A 25,536-nucleotide genomic window follows, 5' to 3' on the forward strand; every position below is an offset into this window, starting at 1 on the left:
AAACCAGGTTGTTTCAGTCCTCCCTCAATCCCCCCGCATCCCAACCCACCCACACTCCGCCTCCCAGGGGGCCGCGCTCTTTCCCGGTAGAGCGACTTCTTTCAGCTACTCCCTTCGTGCTCAGGCCAGAGACCAGTCTGTGCTCCTGCCGCTTCTTCAAAACCTATCTATTTACCTTCTCATGTGCTGCTGTGAACCAAAAGGCGAGGCTTTTCCCAGCACTCAGGTAGGCACTGCCTAGTATGTGTTTGGAGAACGGAACCCTTTCTATGCACAACCCCTTTCCTGATACGCTTCTGCCCGAAATCACGTAGAACGACTTCCAGGCGCTCCCAAGACCTATGTATACACTGCACACAGACTCTCAACTCTGGTTCCTACAGACTGGAAATCATCAGAAAGCTGAAATAACCAGCCTTTTTTTTTTATAGTGTCACACTATCCTAACTGATGTTTGTAATTATGGCCTTGAGGCAAGGCAAGTTCCTTAACTGCCTTCCAAATTATCAAAGATCAAATTATGTTCAGTTGCATTTTAGCGGTAAGTGTGTTTTAATTATATTCTCATTTCTGGGAAATTAGTAACCCACATGGCTGAAATAGATCATCAAGGCAGCTTTGTAAATAAAACATTCTGGATAAAGGTCAGATTTCCAGAATGTTCTCACAAACCCATATTCTGCCATCATTCTAAGTGAGAGGTTTCTAATTTATATCCTCTTTTTCCCCAAAAAGAATAATGGCCACTTATAAACGGGTATATTATGGAATAGTATTTTTAAATTAAGTGAGGAAACAGAGGAGGAAGGAGAGGCAGGAAAATAGACGGGGCCAACAGTAAGGTCGGAATCAAAGACACATGCCTCAACACCTCCATTTTAGCTAGAGACGAGCCCACATTTGCCTCTGAGCTTCCTAGCAGCCAAGGCAAAGAAGGAAACACCAGTGACAACATTCATACCACACACAAGAACAGGCTACTTAGCCAAAAAAATCATTCCTGGTCCATCTACCAAACTCAAGTTTCTCTCACACAGAAATCACACACAATCTGACTGAACCACGACATCATTACCTCCATGCTGCAGGAAAAACCACGATGATTTTCAGTAAGCTGTACTCCTCTATCACCCCAAGGCCAGAGATCAAAATTCAAGTGCCAATGAAAATGGGGGAGGTACGCTGAGCCAGGGGCACAGCAGAGGACAGGAGACAGTTAGGGGCTCTGACAAGCTGGGAAGTCTGTGTAGCACCTAACACAGGAATCTCTACCTCAGCTCCAGCCAATGGCTACTGTGTGGGAATAGGGGCCCCATGCTCCCGACAAATCCAATTTTTAAACTACGAAAGATTTCAAGCAACAAGAACACGTATGACTAGGAAATAAGTAACCATAATAAAGCAAACATCTGTATACCTACTCACTTCCTGTATCACTTAAGATATAGAACCTTCTTGTACTCTTGAAACCCTCTCCCCATCTATTATCACTACCCTGATTTTTTTTTTTTTACTTTTTAAAAATTTTGTAATGTTTATTTTTGAGAGAGAGAGAGAGCGTGTGCAAGCAGGGAGGGGCAGAGAGAGAGACAACGACACACAATAGGTAGCAGGCTCCAGGCTCTGAGCTGTCAGCACCGAGCCCGACGCAGGGCTCGAACCCACGACCCGTGAGATCATGACCTGAGCTGATGTCGGACGCTTACCCGACTGAGCCACCCAGGCACCCCAATCACTAGCCTGGTTTTTAAATGTGTCACCCCCTTGGGGATGTATGGTTCACCACATGTGTGGACTCCTACCCTGTCTCCTGTTCCATTCTACACTATTCTGATCTTTAATAGAAACAGGTTTCTACTACAACTTGCTTTCTTGAGGCCACACGTTCTTCATGAGACCTACTCTCATGATGCACCCAGCTCAACAACATCCATTTTCACTGCTGCACTGATTTCAACATGACATTCCACTTCGTTTAACTCTAATCTGTTGCTGATGGAGGCGTGAGTTGTATTGAATGTGTCACCTAATAAGCAATACAATGGATGTGACTGTACATGTCTTTCCTGGTGCACGTGGACAACGCTTCAAGGCAGGGCTAAATTCTAGAATTCAGTCATGGCCAAACTAATTCCAACTCAGAAAGAAGAGGCCGATGGCTTCATGGTGAATTGTGAACTAATTCTCTAAGCAGTAAAGCAACTCAGACCACATTTGCTCCTGACCGTGATCTAGCTTATTTCAAGGATAAAAGGGTCTCATGTGGACAGACCATAGGACCTTTGGGCAGGAGTTCATGAATACCATTTCTTAAATGAAGACTTTTGGACAGCAGAAAGTTTCACCTTATACTCATCCTCACACACCCAGAGGAAAGACCTATGTGCTGCTGACCAAGGACAGGTCCCTACCCTTTCAAAGCCCACCGAGTCAGAGGGCAATCTGACAGCCTGTTGGAAGGTCACATTATGCACTCAGAAGTGGTGTTATTAAACCACTAGCTACTGACAACGCCTCCAGAGTGGGAATCTGATTTCAATGATAAGTTACACACCTCTGCAGAGTGTAGGATTCCAAGTTTAAAAATTCAATACATTGCCGTCAAAAATAAGTATATTATGTGACAGATAATACCTCTATTTATATATCTATACAAGACATAGATAACCACATCTATGCATAGAAATAAAATGTTGTTGTAACAAACCCCGACGTGATGACCTCCGGGATGAACAGCAAGTGTGTTTTCTTTCCTAAGTTTTACTTCTCTGTATTTTTTTCAATGATAGGTTACTTCCCTCCTAGTGTCATGAGAATGTGACTAATCAAGTTACCTTTCATTTTCAATGGCTTTTCTCCTCAAGAGCCCAAATGGATCCTCTCCAACTAAAAATTCTTTTTTTTATGATGAGATTGCTTTTAAAACATATTCACCCTAAAATGTCTCCAAGATAGTCCACTGTGTTTTGCAAAAGGTACCGCACCTAACACAGAGCTCCCAGAAAGCTGGCAGACAATACAATGGATACCAACAGAAGATTCTATCAGTGCAAAATACACACAAGAGTAGGTGTCCCTTGAACTGTAGATTTTTCACGTTTTCATAGTTTTCATAAAGTTTATTACAACGTAGCTGAACCTCACTTTATTCTTCTGTAAAGTGGCAGTAATCACTCTCACCCCTCCTTCAAGCATGCAGGAGTGTGAAACATGCCTACTGCCTGGCTCATGACAGGCACTCAAAACGGTAGCCAATTCTAACACACGATGCCCCCCATCACCGCCATCGCCAGCATCGGGCAGCTGGAGAACCATCTAGATCAGGGACCGGCCCACGGCCACCTGATTTCGTAAAGAGTTTCACCGGTACAGCCACACCCATGTTGACTTACTGTCTAGGGCCGTCGTGGGGCCTCCAGTGGCAGGGCTGAGAACCTGCAATGCAGACTGTGTGGCCTGCACGCCCCAGATATTTATTATTTGGCACCTTATAGAAGTCTGCAGGCCCACCATCTAGCAGCTGTCAAGTGCTACACGTGCACACACTCGTGCACAAAGTTACAATTCTGAGGTGTCAAAAAAAAAATGGGGGGAAATTTACATTTCTTTCTCTACCTACATAAAAGCTATTGGCAGAAAGTTTCAGACGCAAATGGCATTTTAACGGCTGACAGCCAATTTAATCCACTCGATTTTATCACTTTTCATCCAAATTGACCACCACCTTGCTTTAAAATATATGCCGCCGCAGCAATTCAAACCTCAAACACCAGGAAGGCAGCAGTTACGTTACTGACAGAGAAACCAGTACCTTGCTCTCCTCCTGAGCTACAGCAAAGGGATAGAGGAATTTTCCATTAATTTTAAAAGCTTCTTCCACCGAAAGCAGAAAAGATCTTTCAAGAAAACAAAAGGGTAATGTTTTAGCATTTAAATTCAGTTCTCTTCCCCAAGGGAAAAGAATTTCTACGTCTTACAGAGCGGGAATTGGATCGTTCCCACCAAACACGTTTCATTTCAGGGAGGGGAAGGGAGTTTTAAAGACTCGTTTTCAAGAAGCGTGACTCTCAGGCACATGGAAGTTAAAGAGCTGGTACACAGAAGTTGCAGTTTGTGGGAGAAAAAATTTCTGTAAGGCTGGTCTCCCTCTTTTATCTTTAAAATGTAAAAAAAAAAAAAAAAAAAAATCAATTTTCTTAAGCCACCTGGACAATGTGGAGGAGAAGAAAAATTCAGCAAAGCCCACTCTCAACCTCTTCTGCTCCAGTAACCCTGTTTGCCCCAAGCAGGCCACGGAGCCGCCTGCGTGGCCCAGGGACCTAAGTGAACCGGGGCGGTCCGAAGGTTCCGTGAAGGGGAGAAGGAACTTCCGGGAAGCTCTTGTCACCACGTCAAAGTGGCGGACGGCCGGCGCCCGCGAAGTGCAGTCTGCGGCACCGGAACCAGAACGGGTGACTCACGCCGCCGAGGAAGACGGAGCCCGGCTCGCTCAGCTCCTCCTTCGCCCGCTGCAGGGGTGACCTTCACCTTCGTCAGCGGAAGCCGCGGAGAAAGCAGGGTGCCGGGGAGGGGGGGGATCAGCCCGAAGCTGTGCGAGAGAGCTGTCTGGTGAACGGCAGAACCGACAAAGGGCCGGGCAACCGCGCAAGCGAGCGCCCTTGGTTTGGCAGGAAGAGGGGCTCAGGCACGTGGCCCAGAGAACGAGCGGCAAGCGCTCTAACACAGCAGGCTCGTGGAAAGCTCAACTAGAGGCTGGCGCAGGGGGACGAGCAGGGGTGGACCACAGCGCCCCGTGGCGGGTGTGGGTGCCCTAGGGGGAAGAGTGACCCCGACACCCCCCCCACCCCCGCCCCAGTGCTCTTCATCCCCGTCTAGTCAATGCCCGGAGACGTGGACAATGAGCCGGTGGGAACGGACAGCCGGCTCCTCCCTGGGGCCCCGCCCGTCTGGGCCTGGATCCAGAGACCCAGAGAGACCCAGAGCGGTTCCGGGAGGGATGCGCAGTCCCCGGCCGTGTGATGGCAAGCCAGAAGGGAGGCAGGGGCCGGCCTGAGTAAGCACGCTGGGGCCACTCTCAGCCCATCAGCAGAGACAGGCCCGGGACACGACTACACCCACAGCTGCTCCGTGACAGCTGGGGCTCAGGCTGCTCGTGCAGGAGGGACACAGTCTGTCCCCAGCAGGTAATGAGACGAGAGAGTCCTTCTCTCACCTGTGGAGAAGAGGAAGAGTGTGAAGAGATGCCTATCCCCGTTCAACACTACGCCTCAGAAATGGTTCTTCCCAGGGGCATCTGGGTGGCTCACTCGGTTGAGCGTCCGACTTCGGCTCAGGTCATGATCTCGCAGCTCGTGAGTTCAAGCCCCGCATCGGGCTCTGTGCCAACGGCGTGGAGCCTGGAGCCTGCTTCGGATTCTGTGTCTCCTTCTCTCTCTGCCCCTTCCCCACTCACGCTCTGTGTCTCAAAAATGAATAAACGTTAAAAAAAAAAAAAAAATTTAAAAAAAAAAAAAAAAGAAATAATTCTTCCCAGGCCATCAACAGGGGCAGCCAAGGCAGCCAGAGGCTAGGTAACAAGGCCAGGGCACACGCCTCAGGCCGTGTTGGAACCCTCACACTCTGGCCAACCTGGGGACAGACCACCTCCATCATCACTTGTAGTTCAGATTCAAGAATCATTCTTTCCAGCAGGGATTGGAATGTAACTCCCAACTCTGCCACCAAGTACCCGTGGGACCTGAAATGGGAATAGTGTCACCACGCCTCAGTTTCCTCCCCCGTAAAATGCGGGGCCCAGTAACACCACCACAGGGAGTGATTTTAAGCATCAAATGACACAAAGGGCTCAGAAAAATGCCCAACGCAGTATAAACGCTGAACACAGGTAAGCTAGCCAGCCTGACAAGGACCTTAACAATTATGAAGAAAGACACCCGCCCAAAACAACAGGAAGGCTGAAAACTCATGGATAAAACGGATACTCTGTGCTTTTATTTTTTTTTTATCCACTCAACTATGCCCCCAAAGTGGATTAAATAAAAATGTTCCACTCATTCTTTCTACAGAGCTATTGGATCAAAGCGAGTTATTAGCTGAGCTACATAATTCATTTGATTAATTTGCACTGTAATGAGCAAGGAGGAGGCAAGAAACCTCAAAGCCGCTCCCGTTCCCGTCTTGGGGCTATTTCCAGTTTTAGAAAGGTATCCTACTAGAGGACAGTCCTAAAATGTGTCAGGAAACAAATGGTAAGCTTAACCTCCAAAGACGGCCGTCCAATCCCAGGGGCACCTCCGTACACAAAGGCACTGTCTGAAGGGCGAGGTGGCAGGATCACAGCACCCCCCCCACCCCCCCGCCGGCACGGGAACGGAGTTCCAATGTCAGTGCTGCCACGTCCCAGCTGTGTGACTGGGGACAGTCTGCTCAACCTCTCTGAGCCTCGGTCTCCTGACCGGCTATGCTGATTAAATGAGAGGGTGTGTGCGATGTCCCAGTGCAGTTGTTGACACACAGTAGGGGCCTATTAAGTGCCATCAACTGTATTCATTTGCACCTAACCATTCGTTCATCTAGTCCTCCATTTCCAGGTGCGTGAGGCACTTTGGGGGAAAGTTTCTACCTATTCCACATGAGAAAGCAGTTCGCACGGACGTCCGTGGCAATTCTTATACAAAAGCTAAGACAGTCGAACCTCTGGCTGTTGCAGACCTATCCCCAGAGCCACGGCGCTGCACCAGCCTCTCCGTGGTGGAGAATGGGGAGGGGAGAGAGGGTTTTACTTCCTTTTAGATAAAGCAAACAATGACATCAAGCTGTTAGAAGCCGGGCCCCGCTTCTGAAATGACAGGGCCCCCTCAGACAACGCTTAGCACAAAATGCTGACCAATCATACCCGAGCCAGAGGGCCGCAACCCGCTCCAGCTGATCGTCTTCAGGCGTCGTCCCCCAGGACCCAACTGCAGAGCGAAGTTAAGAAACCAAAGTCTCTCGGCACTACCGCCTGAACCCGGAAAACGACATCTTCCTGCACGGTTGGAGACGGCCGGCCGGGCTCTGCGAGGGGCTTGCTGTCACGGGCCAAGAGCGGCGAGCAGGAGGGACATGTGACAGCCCACGGATGCCTGTGCGAGGGGCAGGAGGAGAGCAGAAGGCCGAGGGAAGAGAACATTTTCCAATCGTACCACTTTTGGAAAAACAAATCTTAATCGGAGCCAGCGAAAAGGACGCTAGCAGGCGTGTCCGATAGATATAGCACTGATAAAGGACGCTCTGCTTCTGCCTCCGTCATCCGTCAGCCAGTGTCCCCCTGACAACCTGGTCAGATCCCTGTACACACTGCTCCCGCAGCCGGGACCGTCCTTCCTTTGTCTCTGTGGTGAATGCCTGCTCCGCCTGCAGACCCCAGCTTAGAAATGGAAGAGTGCTGGCGTTATCTTCCCCGGGCTAGGCCAAACCATGTCCCCTCCACCACCAGACCTCGCAGCTAACCCTCTCTTCTCTGTGGTACTCGTTTTGGTTCTCTGACCCCTTGCTGCTGGAAATCACTGTTTGGCTCCCCCAGTAGGCTGTGAGCCCCTAAGGCAAGGACGAGGGTCATTCATCCATGTATCGACTCGGCTGGCAACTCAAGACGTTGTTTGTTCTTTCATCTACTCATTCAAACGTTCACTGAGCACCGACGTGGATGCTCGCATCTACCTCTCTGGCACCCATTTCCCATCTAGCAATGGTCTCAGTTTTCATGTGGGGCCCCCTCTCCCCAGCCTTCCGCCTGCGTGTGTGAACAGGGCCCTCCCTTAGCCTAGCACGTGAGCGAGATCCTGCGGCTGACTGGAAAGGGAGTGTGGGATCTAAGCCGGCTCTATCCGAGTCAGCTGAAGCCTCTTGCTGGGAACGGAAGGAAACTCTTGCTTTTTCCTCTGCATGGGGACCTCAAACAAGAACATTTGTCCAGGGGTTATCACAGCCATGTATGACCAGGCCGAGGAGAGGGGGACATCCACAGAAGATGATGCCAACTCAGAAACGGTAGAGGCGGCGGCCAGACAGAGGGCTACAGGCACCTGGTAACACAGCTCGCATCTCACAATTCAGCCACACCTAAAGCCGGTGTCTCCCTGGGATCAAGGAATACTCTTCCTGGGGACAGTCAGGGTAGGTGCTGCTCTGACACAGTAACAAGCAAAGCCTGGCAGATCCGGTCTGCTCCCGCTCTCACCCAGCCTGTAGGGGGCCCAGCGGCGTGCCGCACCGCGCCCTCCAAGCAGCCACTCGGGAACCCAGGCTAGTGTTGTCTGTAGCCACACCACACAGAACACACAGCTTCCAGGGTCACCACAGGAGAAATGCGAAGAAAATCCACTCTAGCCTTCAGCTTTGGACGAGACTTGCCACTTCTACTGACAGCCCAACGGCCAGCAGCCGTCACAGGGTCCTGACCAAACCATAAGGGAGACAGGGAATGCCCCAGTCGTCTTCGTCCTGGAGGACAGCAATGACACAGGCCAGGCCTGATAAACACACAGCAGAGTCCCCGCCACCTGCAACCAAATGCCTCCTCCGTGAGATAAGCACCAGCACCAACCAGGTGGCAGGGGTCACGGCAGGTGCCAGGACTACAACTGTGAACAAGGCAACGGAAGAGGATGAGGGGGAGGGGAAACAAAGACACAGGCAGGCCGGCACACAACACGGCACTTGCACGACAAGGACAGCAGACAGGGCTGCGACGAGACACCTGGGGAACCGAACCTGGCCTTGGGCAGGGCAGCTGGGTGACGGGGAAAGCTCCTGGGAGAAGATCTGAAGGATGCAAGGCAGAAGCCGGGGCAAATGGGGGGGAGCACGGAGAAAGAACAGGGATTCGGGTGAAGAGCAGCCTGTGGGCAGGTCTGGAGAGGAGAACACACACATCTGGGAACTAAAACAAGCTGGGAGGGAGGGGAGACCTGTGTCTCAAAGAGAAGGCACGAGCTGTAACACACAGGGTCTTACGGTGTGAACATGTTAAAAACGTGTTTCGTCTAAATCTGTCTAAATGCAAAGGTGAGCCATTTTGAGTTTTACGCAAGGAAACAGCCTGGACCAACCCAGCCTGGAGCCATTTTTCATCATTCCATCCTCGAGCATTAAAGTCAACCCCTCCCTCCTCCACGTCTCAGCCTTTGGCCCCCACCCCCACCTGCTATAGTTCCACTCTGCCAGGGATACCTCCTAGATGCTACTGGTGGGCTGGCTGGTGGCCTGGGGTGGGACACTTCTGTCCCTTCACCTGGCCTATTCTCAACACTGAGCCCAACCCCAACAGGACAACGCCTCCTGTACCCACTTCTGTAGAGACGATTCCTTCTGAGGACCCAGAAGTAGCTCCAAGAAGCCACTTCCCGCTTCAAGGAGGAAAGCAAATATAAAACAGGCCCAAAAGAGTGTGGGTCTGAAAAGCTCAAAACCAGCCACCCCAATTACAACTTTTTTTTTATCTACTTCCCAAAAAAGGAGGAGTGGATCATTTTCCCTGGTGTCTAAGAAAGTTTCATCCGTTCACTGTCAAGGATGCCAGACTCCCAGATCAGAGACAAAACCAGAAATGAGACTTCAACAGAACGGGAAGGCAGCCAAGTGGAGACAGTGAGCCAACCGCAGGGCCTGTCACCATCACCAGAGGGCAGTGACTCCACCAGGACATGGGAAACGAGAGGCCCGAAGGTCTCAGAGAAATCAGAAGATGGGCAAGGCCAGACACTAACAAGACTGGGGCGTGCGCGTGCCGCACAGGGACACAGGTGTCACCTGCAGCTGGCAACGCCCTGCCTAGGGCAACGTGCCCCCGAAAGACCAGGGAGCCAGAGCGAAGAAAGACGGCCCGCCCGGTGAAAAGGGGCGCTGAGAAGAGTGGAGCTCCTCCTTTGTCGCACTGGGTGGGGAGCGTGTGCACACAGGAGCAGATTGCGGACATCTGCTGAGGACGACCGACACCAGGAGCTGCCCGCCATGTGAGCAAGCACTCAGGTTTGTTTGCGGGTATGGAGCGTGTCAGTGAGAATTTATCTCTATGACCCCTCCTCATCCCTGCCGTAACTCCCGGGTCTGACAAGCTGATGGCCGGCTCACTGGTCAGTGCCTTCACGGCCCAGGCTCTGAAAAAGCCAAGTTAGAGGCAGCCAGGAAGGCCCGGCTCCTCCTAGCTGGGCATCAGGAGGCCCTAAGAGCAAAAGCGCTGGTGTGGGAGTCAGACGGCCAGGGTCGCGTGCTGGCTCTTCGCACGCAAGCCCTGTGACCTCGGACGGGGCTCTCCGCTCCAAGCCTCGCTTTCCTCATCTGTGAGGATGTACCAAACATTAAACAATCCAAGGTGCCACCATCAGCACATGCCTAGGAAGAGAGTAAGCCCTCAATTTATGCTAACTGCTGTCACCATCATTACCATAGATTAGTGGCTGCTTTTCTTTACATAAATGTCACCAGAAGCCAAACACATCACAGAGCGTTCTTACCAGCTTTATGCTTCAGCTTACTTCCCATTAATAGTAACCTGCCATCATAATGAAAATAAATGCTGCTAATATGCCATTTATTTCACCCATGAGCAAAATTCAGGGAATGACTACATTCATACGATAAACAATAAGCATCCTATAATTTGAAAAATCAAAGTACATAATAAACCCTCAAAAACACTGGTGGGAGAAATTCTCCAGTTTCTTCAATAAATTACAAGAAAAACAAGGGGGCCAGGGAAGATACAGGTGGGAAACCTGTAGTTTGAGAGACCTTAGGGGTCTATGAACCAATCACAGTATGTGGATGGGTCCCATTTGGACGTGAGTCAAACATGTGTCCGGACTGGAAATCTGAACGCTCACCAGAGACTTGATGATATTAAGGAACCATTGCTGACTTGTAGGTAGGATAGTGATATGCGTAGGCTGCTTTTCTTTTTTAGAAAGGGGGAAACCCTATGTTTTGTAAGAGATTAAAATACTTTGGGATGAAATCAAGGCCATGCTTTGGATCTGCTTCCAACACAAGGAGAAGACGGGGAAGTGGAAAGATACCCGGACGAAGCAAGACTGGCCACGCGAGTTCACAAGGGTGGAGGAGCACAGACCGCACGTGGAAGCTCACGTGTTGTCCTGTCTACTCTTAAATACACGTGAAGAATCCACAGCAAAAACACCCTTTTTAACGACTACTGGCAGAGCCGCCTGTGGGAGCCAGCCTGTCTCTTCTGAGGTCATCATCAGGGAATGAGCTCATTCATCAACACACGGGAGGCCCGGAGGCCCAGGGCGCTGGTGGAAACTTTGTAAGCCCCGGTCGCTCCTCTCCGAGCTCCTCAGTTCCCAGCGCTCCCAGCGCAGGGCCAGTGTGGCTGTGCTGGAGACACAGCCATGGTCAGTACCAGCTGGAACCAATGTCGGACGGAAGCAAGGGCCACACAGGAAGACAAGACCCGAGCTGGGCGGTCCTCAACGAACTAGAGGCTAAGCTTCCTCTCCCAGGCTCCTTCTGCCCCGAGGAGGGGGATCCGGAAGCAAGGGGCCCTCTGAAAGGTGCTCTGTTCACAGAAGTTCCTCTCTCCGATATTCCCATCTGAGATTCGCCGGGACTGTGTGTGTGTGTGTGCGTTTTAAAACCTCTTACCTTTTACAAATACATTCTGGAATAAGTGGGAATGAAGTTACATGAAATCTTGAGTTTGCTTCACAATACCGTGAGAGACTGCGCAGGAGACTGGGACAAAGAAGACGCGAGAGTGGTGAAGAGGTGGGTCACTACTGAAGCCAGGAGATGGGGATACACAGGCTCATGAGACTATTCTGGGTTTTGTACATGTTGCCACGTCTCCAAAATAAAAAGATTTAGAGAAGTCCTTAGAGGTTTAGTCTTGTCTGTCATTCACATTTTAGTGAGAATTACACCTACCCCTCCAGAAAAGAGAACTCCTTGCCAGGTTTCACTCGTAGGTGACAACACTTCAACGGTCTTACTTTCTGAAAAAACAGTTCCACGCCCCACCACGAGGGGAGAGCCTGCTCTTAATCACTCAGCACCTTGTGACTAAAATAACAAAAACAAACTCACACCCTATTTTTCACTAGGAGCAGAGGTCTCATGTAGATCTCAGCTCAGGGTTCTTCACCCTGAGTCCTTACATGGAATCTGGTACTCTACTGCAAAGTTCATCATCCTTCTTTCGTATAAAAAGGACTCTCAGATCCATCAAGATGGCCTGATGCCACTGGGGCCAATTTATGAATCAAGTGCTGGCGGTCTGACCGTTCCCAAGGTCCAGGTCGCCTCAGGGAACTTTTCCATTATCTCCAGCATGTGGTTATGAATATGGTTTTTTTTAGCCAGCTGCAGCTTACTTTTCCATTAATAGTAACCTGCCATTATAATGAGAATAAATGTTGCTAATATACCATTTATTTCACCCATGAGCAAAAATTCAGGGACCAACTACACTCACACAGTAAATGATAAGTATCCTATAATTTGAGAAATCAATCAAAAGCTAGCTGAGTCCTGACACACGGGAGGAAGTAAAAACCTGTTTGCAGAGAGGAGGGGCTGGCAGTTCTGAAGCAGGTGAACTGGCGATTTAATAGCAGGGATGTAGGGCCATACCTCAGAAGTTGGGTACAGAGGGGAGTGGGGGTGGCTCAGTTGGTTAAGTGTCTGACTCTGGCTCAGGTCACGATCTCACGGTCCGTGGGCTCAAGCTCCACGTCGGGCTCTGTGTTGACAGCTCAGAGCCTGGAGCCTGCTTCAGATTCTGTGTCTCCTCTCTGCCCCTCCCCCACTCACGCTCTGTCTCTGTCTCTCAAAAAAATGAATAAACGTTAAAAAAAATTAAAAAAAAAAAACTTGGGTACAGAGAAGGGAGGTATAAAGGAGGCCTGGCAAGCAGAGACTGTAAGGGGAAATGAACGGAAATGTCATCTACTGCTAATACACACACACAGGTGATCTTGAACAACGTGGACATTACAGGCGTGACCTTCGCACAGTCAAAAATCTGCATGTAACTTTCGACTCCCCCAAAACTTAACTGCTAATGGCTGACTCTTGACCAGAAGCCTCATCGATAACATACCCAATTAACACGTATGGTGTATGTCATATGTTGTATTCTTACAATAAAGAATGTTAAGAGAAAACCCCATTTACAGTACTATACCGTATTTACTGGATAAAATCCCCATGTAAGTGGACCCACGCGGCTGCTCAAGGGTCAACTGCATATATATAGCTTCTTATGAGCTGGGGTACTTGGGAGGTAAGTAACAGAAACAGACTCTAAACTACCGAGAAATCATCACTGTGAACAGAAAAGTGGGAGAAAACGGGCTCCGATAAAGGACTGGACCCAGAATAGTGCTGCCAAGTTCAACGGGAATGCGGACAGCACGCAGGCAACCGCTTCTGAACGAACGGGCCTCCCACGCCCTGCTGCTGTTCACGCAAGAGTTAAAGCCCCTCTGCCTTGGCTCAGGCACCCTCCCGCCCCCATGCCAAGGAAAGGCAGAGGACTTGGCTTTTCTCCCCTCCGTGAAAGCAAGCTGTGGCGAGGTCAACCCTCAAAACGAAACAAAACAAAACAAAAACCAGAAGGGAGAAAAGAAGGCCCGAAGATGCCTCCTCACATTAGCCCTACCCGTTTGTATCACTGGCTGCATTTTACTGACAGAGAAATGAGGACTTAGAGAGGACAGGAGCGCCCCGGAACACACGTCAGGGAGTGACAACCTGTGCTCCGTCTCTCTGATGGGGGACAGGTGTGGTCTGCAGGCCACAAAGCTGGAGAAGGAGGGGCTCAAGAAATGCAGGAACAAAGTCAAATGCCACAGACATTTTACACTCTTCTTGACATACCTGGCGGAAAAGAACCGGGAAACCTCTACAAAGGACTCTAAACTGAAGGAACTGTCCTTAAAGGAGGTAAAGCAGACTTTTAGAACACATCTTCCTTGGACGCATCCATTATCTTCTACCCTCAAGACCCTTGGTGAGCACAAATCAACTGCTCCTCATGGCTAGATCCTCAAGATAGATACAAAGTTTACAAAAGCAATTTCAAGCGTCCTTACTAACAGTAATGGAAGAAAAAGGGAGGCACACTCTAGAAGCTCCCATAAGGTGCCTGAGCTCTTCCTCATCCTTGTGCCCCAGGACCAAGCCTGGGGGCGATGAGGAGCCAGTGGTACCCACCAGTGAGACATCAAAGACGCCACCAGAAAAGAAGGAAAACGCAATCCAGGGAAGTAAATGCCATTTGAGAGGCGTCTCTGCCTCAACTCACATCTTCTATGACCACCTCCTGGAACCATCAGCCATACGGCTCCCAGGGATGGGAAGGCCACGAGAGGAAGAGGAAGGAAGGAAGAAGGGGCTGGACACTTAGAAGGTCCTCAATAAACACGTGCTATAGGAGTTGGAACGGTCTGTCTGTCTGTCCCTCAGTGTCCTCTCCAGGCTCAAATTCCTCCTGAAATTGAGGGCCAGAAACAAGTCTGCCTCCCCTGAAGAACCCCTGTTTCCTCTCATCACACATCCCTCCTGAGCTATAGCAGTGCTCCGTAAGACGCCCTCGCAACCCAGGGCTTCATTAAGTCACATCACTTTCTACAGACATCGCAGTGAACAGCTGAATCCGCTCGAGAGACTGTCATTCGGCTCAATATTTAGGGAGCTCCTATTGTGTGCTGGAACCATGTCGGGCAATTAACATGCAGTTAAAAAGATAACATCTACGGTTCCCTCGAGGAGCTCCCAGCCTGGGGCTCTATTCCACTTGCTACAGAAGCAGGTAATTGCCGCACCGAGGAGATCACACCCTTCTGCCGCAACTAAGGAAGGGTGCCGGTGTGCCCTCCCCGCAGCACCGCTGTGAACGGCTGGCGCCGTATCATCCCTGTTTTCTACCGCTCGTTTTCCTCCCTCCACGCATTCTCTCCAACACGACCAGGGACCATCCCTTCTGTTCGGTCAGGCCCAGCCTTTGTTTCTCCCGTGAGAGCGGCCCTCCAGAGCGTGGCAGACAGATTACAGGTTTGCGCTCTCGTGCTGGGAGGCCTGGGTGATTCGAATCCAGCTCGAATTTCGGCCTAGCAAGCCGAAAAATCTTGGACACGTTCCTCAACTTCTCAAAGCTCCATCTGTGAACAGCGTCCTCCTTGATGAAGTCTGCTGAGGATCACATGAGTTCATCCACGTAAAGGCTTTCCTAGCGCGTGGCCCGGAAAGAAGTGTGCACCCAACAGCGAGCTATGAGAATCACAGTGGCTGGTAAATAATATTCGTGTTCTCTCCCCTCGCCAGGTGAGCCTACACCTGCCAGCATTCTCCCTTCCTTCTTGCTTTCAGAAGTTAACCATCACAGGGTGTCAAGAACCATCTCTCGATTGCCAGTCTTTGGTCCCTGATGCTCTCCAGCCATTCAAAGGCGACTCACGGTGTAGACTTTGGGTCCTGAGCTGCCAGGGATACGGGATCCAGGTCACTGAGCACCGATGTGTATGCAGTGTGCACGGGTGGACGAGGCGGCTTCAACGCTGAGAGACATCTAGGGAAAGAATGTTCAGGAACTCCCCTCTCACTGGAACGAATCACGAAAAGTAATTCAGGTGTTGGGGTTCTTCAAACAGTCCTATTATTTAAAATGGAAGGTCGCTTCTCCCTCTGCTCCTGAAATTAAGGAAGTGCATCAACTCTTCCCCCACATGCTTTCATTACTTCACACAGACACGTGTTTAGAACCCCTTGGTAACAACCAACCATAATGAAATGACAGATAAGCATCACAAAGAACGTTGAAAAGCACTCAATTACTGCTAACCTAAAGGGTTCGGCAAAAGTCTTGGGGTAAAGAGATGCCACGGACAAAAGATCACTGACAGACGGACCTCCCTGTGCCATCAGAAACCTAACGAAAAATCAGTCTGGGGGACCGAATGCCTTTGGAGGACCATCTCTGCTCCAAGCTCCCGTCCCTCCCTGCTCCTCCGCCATGGCCACCAACTCTATTACTGGTCCCGGAGTAAGGAGGGTGCGGACGACAAGACAGGAAGCTAAGGCTGACGAGACCAATTCTTAGCCCCCGACCACCACCCCCTCCGACGCGGCAGCTAACAAGAACGACAACGCAAGCGTACCCCACCGCCACCTTCCCTGGACGTCACTAACTCCGTTCAGGGAGATGGGGAGACTCTGTCACAGTCAAAGCAGGTGGTGGCACGGCCACACACGGCCTCCAAAGCACTGTCATCTGGCCCACCGACTTCAGCAGCCACAGCACTACATCTCTCCACATGTCTGCTCTGTTCCAGACATGAGGGTCTCCTTTCTGGTCCTAGAACCTGCCTGTTCTCTCCCTGGACAGGACCTTTGTCCTTGCCGTTTCCTATGCAGAAAGCAGGAACCCACTAAACACCAGATCAAGCAACTAATGTCCCGGTGCTTCGCTCAGTGGGCCAAGCAGCCAGCCAAGGTCTTCTCGAGCCTTCACAGCCAGAGTTACCAAAAAGCAGGTCAGCTCTCCGGCCGGACCAACCTACAGGTGGATCGCTGCCTCAGGCCTGGGGCTGAGCATGCTCAAGGGAGTCAGGGGACAGGAGCACTAATCTCTGCAATGTGAGCAGGTCTGAACCAAGTCCTTACAACTCAACACTTGGCCCTGGTTTTCCTGAAGGGACACAAGCTACCAACCCACTTCCACTCTGAGAAGAACCCTGCCACCGTTCTGAGCTCAAGAGCAATTCATTCATTCAAGGAACCAGAGACATGCCTGTCCTAGGAGAACTTAAAAATACTCGTATTACCACCTGCCGATGAATGGTAGCTGAGTATACACAGATGAGAACAGATAGTCTCTTCCTCCCGGGGACTCGAGGTCCTGGGGGAGACAAACACACAGGCTACCACAATCCTGAAGGAAGGGGGCCCATTTGCCTCTCCACCCAGGCTTTCTGGGAAGGCACTGATGGCCCAGCACCTGAGAGCACCAGCAGCCAACTCTGGTCAACGACCCCACTGAATAGAGCTTCAAGGATAGGTGTTGGGGTGCCGAGAGGCCCTGAGGGGACAGTCTCCCCAGGACCTTCCATCCTGGTTTGGAACTCTTCCCCTATCAGCCTATTGTGCTAAGACCCCAGCTCTTTCCCCTTTGAGCTCCCTAGAGTTAGAATTCAAATTGTTCCTCACCTCCCATCTTTAGATTTCATTAGCAACACAATGAAACAGACCACAAGGCTGTCGAGGAACCAGAGATGAGCCTAGGGGCTCCTCCTCAAAGACCTGCCTCAAGGTCAGGCATGTCTCCAGGGTAATAGTGGGTATTTTCCTGATTCCCAAAATAAAACACACCGTAGAATATTCAGAAAGTACTATAAGTAGAGTTGTATACTTATAGGTGTATACGTGCACGACTTCTGATAAATACTACCGCCATGTGACCACAACATATACAACATAAATATGCACTTATACAGTATATATTTTACATATGAGTTACCTAATTGAAAACTGAGCCCTCCAGCTTTACCACTGAGTACGGTGACAATTAAAGGTTTCTTATTTAAAAAAAAAAAAAAAGTTTATCCTATCAGAGAAGTCCCTTTAATTTTTTTAAAGATTTCTTTTTAAGTTTATTTTGAGAGAGAGAGACAGAGAGAGAGAGAGAGAGAGAAATCATGAGAGCGGGAAGGGCACAGAGAATCCCAAGGATTCCCAAGCAGGCTCCGCACAGTCAGTGCAGAGCCTGACATGGGGCTCAAACTCACGAACCGGGAGATCATGAGCAAAGCCAAGTCAAGAGTCAGAGGCTTAACCAACGAGCCACCCAGGTGCCCGCCTTTATTCTTTATCAGGAATATTTTTATCATAGAGCTGTCAACTCACTATGTTGTACACTTGAAACATTATATATCAACTCTACATCAATGAAAAGTATTTTTGTTAGATATAGATAGAGATGATGAACATTATCAAATCACTTTTTAATACCAATCAAGATCACTATCTGGTGTTGCACCTTTCATTATTAATAAGCTGACTTGATTGATTTCCTAACATTAAGCCATCCTTGAAATCCTAAATAAGTCCCATTTTAATGTGGATTATAGTTTCTTTTTTATGCCGTCTTTGTGATTTTTTGATATTGGCATAATGCACATTTGAACCAAGATACAGACACGTGGATATAAAGACAGAGATGATGCTTTAAGGAAGCACAAAGAGCAAAATGGCCATAAAAGCATCCAGGTTTGCTATCTCCTAGGGACCTCCTCTATGTTCACAACTTTCTTCCGGTTGTTTGGTGCCCTGCAGGCAAGCCGGCCTCGTCTTCCATTCATGTGGATAATCCCTGTTATCCTCGGAAAGAGACCATCTCATCCACGCGTGGGCACTGCTGAGCACAAAGTCGTTTGTCATATTCTCTCCTGTCTGTAATCTCCAAATCCAAGGGTCCATTTGTTTGCTTACTTTTAACATCACATTTTCGTTTTCTCTCCTTCCTTGCCACAGGCGCCAAGACTTTCTAATTAAATATTTTCGAAGAACCTGCTCTAGGTTTTCTTCACCAAGCACAATGCTTTCACCATTTTGTGTTTTGCTTTGTTGGTGGGGAAGGGGGCGTAGGGTCTGATTGCTCTGCTACCATCTGTGCGACAGGTTGGACCTGTTTCCGGAAAGTCCACAAAGCAGCCACCATGGGGGTAAACGCACAGGGACAGCCAGCCTTACCTCGATGAGCTTTCTCTCGTAGGAGCTCGCCAGCTCCTCGGCGACTTCTCCCGGCTTCTGCTCAGTGACTGCAACTTCTCCATCAACGTTCCAAAGGTTTGGGACAGCTTTAGGAAAACAAAGAAACCCCATAAATATTTTCACAGTAACCAAAAGTTATTCTCCCAGTGAAAAAATGTTTTGGTCTTTGCCAAATGGTTTCTCCACAGAGAGAGTGCTTTTGATGAGGCAGAAAAAAGATCCCAACTACTAATGACTTCACCCCTCCGACATTTTCACACAAGTACAATGAAGTGAATGGTAAGAATGGAAGAAGTGTCGCAGGGACAGACGCACAGAAGTCTGGGGAACCGCCCGGTCACCACTCCCCGTCCCAGGGCAAGACAGACGACGCACGGGCAAGACGTAGGAGCCTCCGTTTCCACCTGTTATGTTGGTCACATTTCTTTTTCTCCAACAGCACAGTTCCCCGGCGCGGGACCGCCCGCCTACAGCTGGACGTCAACAGCAGGGGTCGGGGCAGACGCAGAACCGCTAAGAATGAACGTTTACCAACCGTACTTAGCGTGGAAGCTAGGCAGCTTCGGGAAACACTCGACAACCGATGCAGAATCCCCAGCAAGGCCATCCAAACAAGACTGGCTCCCAGGCCAGCGCAGGAGTTAGGAGCACAGAAGACACGGGCGGGTGCCACTCCTCCTTTGAGAGTCGCATCCATGAATGCTTGCTTTGTAGAAAAGGACAAGAAGTGAGAACTGGGAACGAGCAGGCAAATTCCAAGAAAAACAAGGGAACACGGACAGGAAGGAAGTGCCCCACTGGCGTGGATCAAGAATGTGGATTAGCCCCAAGCCCAGAAAGAAGCATCAGGTAAGAGGATTCCGTCTCCTGCGTGTTCCAGGAGACGGAACTCCCGGACGACCCATCGACTGAGGAGATGGTAGTGAAGGCCAGCCCCCCTCTGGCACCAGCAAACGGACGACTGGGGGAGGACGAGAAAGTGGGCCAAGGCTAAGCACAACTGGGGGTACTGAGTCTGCACCGACTGCGGCTCTGCCTTCAGCCCTCTCCCGGAGCCCGCATCAGACCACGAGATAGAGGCCCAGAGGCAGCAGGGCCCTGAATGACGACACACATCCCACTGGAATGCGTCCTGAGCTGCTCCCATCCCAGGAGTGACCGCAGCCCAGCCAGTGCTGAGGACAGTGACCCAGGAACCCTCTGCAACCGGAAATAGGTACTAAGAGAACCTTTAAAGGGCTTCCACTTCAAGGTGACAGACTGAACACATTCATTTACGCTCGCATCTTCTGAGTCCCATTGAAATACCAATTTTAAAAATTCTAGCAGCATCACCCTTGAGAAAGAAAGGGAATGAGAGAGGGGACAAGACGACAAAATTCTAGAAGCCAAGAAGCAGGCCAATCACTGGCGAGCAACAAGACAGACCTGAGAGAGTTTCCTTCTGGGCTGCAGGTGCACAACACCAAAATACAATCTCATTCAAACGGGACAACTCGCCAACAGCTGACAAAGTGCTAATACAAGACATTTCTAGAAGCGGGGGGGAAGGGTAAACATGGGGCTGAATGTCAAGAGGAAAGATAAAAAAGTCTGTTTAAGAAGCAATTTGCAGAGGTGCCTGGGTGGCTCAGTCAGGTGAGTGTCAGACTTCGGCTCAGGTCATGATCTCACAGCTCATGGGTTCGAGCCTTGCATCGGGCTCTGTGACGACAGCTCCCAGCCTGCTTTGGATTCTCTGTCTTCCTCTCCCTTTGCACCTCCCCCGCTCCTCTCTCTCTCTCAAAAATAAACAAACACTGGAGGGGGAGGGGGAGGGGAAGGGGGAGGAGGGGGAGGAGGGAGAAGAGGGAGAAGAGGGAGAGGAGGGAGAGGAGGGAGAGGAGGGGGAAAGGGGGAGGAGGGGGAGGAGGAGAAGAAGAAGGAGAAACCATTTGCTGAAAATTAAGGGCTTATTCTCCAGAGAAGGTGAAACAGTGGTCTGGACCGAGCCAAAGGCATGGGTACCCCAGAGGAAAAAGAGTGAGAAACAGTACTGCTGAACTTCTTCCATTCCTCCTTTCCCATTCCCCAGCAGCCGGAAGCCAACATACACCCCTAAGCAGGGAGTACAAAGGATTGTCCTGGAATTTTAACAGGCTGAAGAAAAGACCGGAAGGGGCTGATAGGAGGGGCTCTGCAGTGACACAGCACAGCCAGATCACCCCACCAGGGCACGAGCACAGCTCCTACACAGAGAGCTCGGCTCTGTGGCACCCCACCCCTATCTCGGAGCACATGGCCAGAGATCGCCTCATGTCTGAGACAAGCACCTAACACGGAAAACCAGGACCAGAATCTACAGACAGAAGAGAACATCTTGTAAGGGAGAGACACAAGTTAGGGAAAAATACACTCGAGAATCTGCAAACTGTCGGTCACAGTCCCAGAGACAGAAGATGATGGTATAGCTGAAAACAGGAACAGAGAGGAGTCTAAAAAGAAGAAAAAGAGGCACACACGCACAGAGTAAAAAGACAGACTCGTTTGGAAAGCCAAACTGGGACAGATGTAAGGGAACACTAGATACAAAGGACAGACGGTAAGAAAATGTCCGGAAGACAGAGCCAAAGGATAACAAAAGGGAAAAAAAAAATGAAATGGAGAATTACCATTTGAGAGGAACCAAGAAAGGGAAGGGGGAAAAAAAGTTAACAGAGACCAGGAAATCAAAGACTTCATTCAAGTAATGTCCTAGAACCAAAGAGGTGGGTATGGGGACAGAAGAGCCCAGTGGGCACACAGCACGAGGGGTGAACCATGCTCAGGCACCTCACAGGGAAATTTCAGGTCAAGAGAGACAAACTGAAGAGGGTGCTAACTTCCAGAGTGGAGACAGAACTTTTACAGATGACAGAAAGTTCTAGATGACCTTGGATTTCCGAACAACACTGTAAGCTAGGGACCGATCAAGTGATAAGTGCTGTCAACACCCTGAGGGCAATTATTTCCACCCTGGAATTAGGTACCAAGCCAAACCCTGTGGTAAGAAAGTAAAAACATTTTCAGACATGCAATCTTCCAAAAATCCTAACCCGCCCCCAACCGAAAAAAAAAGACAAAAAAATCTAAGAGAAAGAACACAGTTTCTACGAAAGAGAAGATACGACACAAGAGCGAGGAGATTATTAATAACCAGGAAGTGGAAACCACCCACACAGCCACCGTGGAGGACTGATGGATCAACAGAAGGCGCTCGTCCCTGCAGCCGAAGACCACTCAGCCCACAAAAGGAGGAAAGCACTGACACCGCCTACAACACGGATGAACCCTGAGAACGTCACGCAAAGGGCGAGACGCCAGAAGAGACACGAAAGGTCACAGACGGCCGGATTCCATTTATACAAAACGCCAAGAACAGGTATGGGTTTCCAGGGGCCGGGAGGAGGAAGGGATAAGGGATGACCGCTAATGGGGATGGGGTTCGCCTTTGGGATGACGAAATCGCTCTGTATTTAGAGAGAGGGGACGGTCACACGCCTTGTAAATGCACTGAAACCCACTGGACTGCACACCTTGTAAGGGTGAACTGTGTGGCCCGCGAACTACATCTGACCCAAGAAGCGGTAAGACCAGAGAGCTGGTGGGGACAAGCCCACGGAGCAGCCAGGCTCCCTCGGGCCACGGCGGGCAGAGGACTGCAGGAGAGACGGCCTCACAGGGGCCCGGTTTTTCACATATTCAGATTTCCGTAAGTGAGAGAGCACGTGCATTTTGATTAGTAAGTAGTAAGTTCACACAACACCATGTTTGTTTGGTTTTGTTCCAGTAGGAACTCAAAAGAAATTTAGAAGTTGTGCCAAAATAACGATCCCGTACCTTGCAGCTCGGCTAGATAGCATTTTTGGGATCCTAGTAATGTATTCACCGGAGAGGGACCAAACTAAAAAGAGGGTATGTCTGTGCTAGAGGATGGGTGGGGAGAGGGGTCCCTGCGGGGAGAGGGACCCAAGAGCTATCCTCCCCCCTCCACAGTGAGAAATCAGTCAAGAATACCTACAACTGAGAAATCAACAAGGAGCAGTAGACACGTATTATTGAGAGACATTAAGGGAAGTACCAGAACCATAAGGTAAATGTTTGAAGCAGCTGCCTGTGGGGTGTGGGAAATGGGGGTGGGGGAGGGGTGGCGGCTAGAAGTACCAGCTCTTTTACGGTAAGGCCACGTGCCAGCGTCGGACTTAGAAAACAGAAAGGCGGAATTGATTTTAAGGAAAAGAATCTGAGAGGAAACTGCACTTAGAAAAGTTCAGACACTAACAGTGCCCATCAAGGCAGGGCAGACGCCCCAGCACGAAGCTGGCTGTGGCTGATCAGCGCGGTCCGGGGCCAGTCCGCATCTAAGGTGTGACGGACGGGCTAGCGGCACGGTCCGCAGGTGCTCTCCAAACGACCTGATCTTCGCCTGAGCGAGGGTGCTTTCCGCCACAAGGAGATTTTGCTGCTCAGAAAGACGTGGCCTTCCAACCCGCTTGAGGTCTGCACATCTCTTTAGAAATCCAGCCACTGGCCTTCCTTCCTCAGATACCAGCCCCTCTGTAGGTTCATGTGAGAGCAAGCCACGGTCCTCTGCACTGAAGGAGGCAGATGCGTGAATAAGCTTGTTAACTTTGAAGACTAGGAACCAGACCCTGGACAGTCATGAATTTATAAAAGGTCTCTGAGAAACGAACCAGCCAACCTTCCCCTGCAACTCTCTGACCTCCTGGTGCCCCGGTCCAGCTCCTGCAGCTTTAATAAGCATGTCAGAGACATGCATTCCATGCACGAAATAATAAATAGCAAATCCCAGCAACACCGCGATCTTCTCACTGGTCGGCAGCCTCCAAGATGGCTCCCAGTGATCCCTCCCTCCTGGCACTCACGTCATTGGATCTCCGCCCCTGCGTATAGGGCTGGACTTACTGACTCACCTCGAGGGAACACGATGTGGTGGAAGCGAAGGGATGTCACTGTGGAGATTAAGTTTTAGGAGACGGTGGCTTCTGTCTTGGGTGCCCGCTCCCACTCACTCCCTCTGAGGAAAATCAGGTGCCGCCTTGTGAGCGGCTTTATGGAGAGAGCCATGATGCATCCCCCACACACAGCCAGCAAGGCCCTGGGGTCTGCCGGCAGCCACACGAGTCCTCCTCCCGTCAAGCCTGGAGAGGACAACCGCAGCTCCGTGAGAGACCCTAGGCCAGAGGACGCGCTAAGCCACGCCTGGATTGCTCCTCCCCACACACGCAAGGGAGTGAGTTGAGTGTTGTGTTAAGCTGAATTTTGGGGTCATTTGTTACACACCGAGAGATCCACAATACAATACCTTTAGTCACTCAACAGGTAGTTCCTAGAGAGCACTGTGGTGAGACTCTGACTTAGGCCCTGGAGTCCCAAGGACGATGGTGGTTCCCCACAGATGGCATTTACAAAAAGGACGACGATGGTGTGGTTCCCCGTGGATGACGTTTATGAGAAGGACAACGACAAAGTGAACTTGGCCGATGTATCTCTATGGCTTAAGGGTTACTAGGAAAGTGAAAGGAGCCACTTCTCGGTCAGACACTCTCCACCTCTCCACTGGCGGGGAGCACACACCGTGAGGCACGAGGAGCCAGCCATCCTGTTAGTTCAAGTTTTACAGGGCCATGTCTCCTTTCTTTACTCTCAAGTCACAAACACTTCATCTGCCTGGGGAGCAGGGGGACGTTTGGGTGTTCAAGGAAGGCAACGCCATCAAAGCCCGAGTAACATCAAGTTGTGTGAGAGCCAGAAATAGCACGCTACACCCCCATTCCAGACTTTCTGCACACTCCCCAATACAGCAATCAACGTGGGGAGCATCAACGTGATTCATCTCTGAAAGTCACATCCACACGACAAACACAAACATTTGTGACAGATCCAACTAAAAGGGAGTGACAGGGTGTTTTAAAGACACACATCTCCTGAATGATCTATTAGTTTGGAAGGGAGAGAAAGACAACTTAACAGCCCAAGAGGAAAGCACAGTTTTCTATTCCTATCAAAAACAGCTCTTCCTGAATTCAAGAACACCAGGCTTGAAAAGTGGTTAGCAACGCAGTCTCTCTTTTTTAATGTTTATTTATTTTGAGAGAAAGAGACTGCACGTGCACACACAAGTCGGAGAGGGGCAAAGAGACAGGAAGAGAGAGAGAATCCCAGGCAGTCTCTGTGCTGTCACTGCAGAGCCCGACTCGGGGCTCAAGCCTACAACGGTGAGATCATGACCTGAGCTGAAATCAAGAGTTGGACGCTTAACCAACAGAGTCACCCAGGCGTCCCAGCAGTGCAGTCTCAAATCTACGATTTCATCATTCACATTTCCAGTCCGTGTTCTGAGTTACTTTGACAGCATTCAGAACTTCACAGCCTGCCCCAGTCAAGGACTACAAGTCAAGTGCAGCTGCCAGGACCCAACAAGACAGAAACTTCCATCTATGTGGTTGGCTACTTCCACTGGGATGAGGAACTCAAGTTATACTGAAAAGGCCAAGGCACAGAGATAGGTCCAAAAGCAAAAGGAAGAAATGTATTTGACGTGCTAAAAAAATTTGAGAGCTACATCCTCGTACAGCAGGTGCCCATAAAAATGCGACAGTGACAGTGCTTCCTCTGACGCAGCACTTTATGACTTACCACGCACCTTCCAATGCGTCATCTCGCTGCAGCCTCCAGGCACCGGGCGGTCTGGCCATCGTATGCTTGTGCCAGAGGGGGAGAGAT

The 25,536-nt window shown here is 50.2% G+C and overlaps 1 protein-coding gene across 4 annotated transcripts in view; it reads right to left on the reverse strand.

The window, feature by feature from the left end:
* SNX29 (sorting nexin 29) overlaps nt 1-25,536 on the reverse strand; it is a 497,129-nt gene that overhangs the window by 219,832 nt on the left and 251,761 nt on the right. For all 4 annotated transcript variants that reach the window (XM_060648527.3, XM_060648525.3, XM_060648528.3 and 1 more), the window contains one exon: nt 18,751-18,857. In XM_060648527.3, the coding sequence (XP_060504510.2) occupies nt 18,751-18,857 (107 nt within the window). The remainder of the gene's footprint in view (nt 1-18,750; nt 18,858-25,536) is intronic.

The sequence above is a fragment of the Panthera onca genome, chromosome E3, assembly GCF_046562875.1.
Source record: "Panthera onca isolate mPanOnc1 chromosome E3, mPanOnc1 haplotype 2, whole genome shotgun sequence".
NCBI classification, from domain to species: Eukaryota; Metazoa; Chordata; class Mammalia; order Carnivora; family Felidae; genus Panthera; species Panthera onca.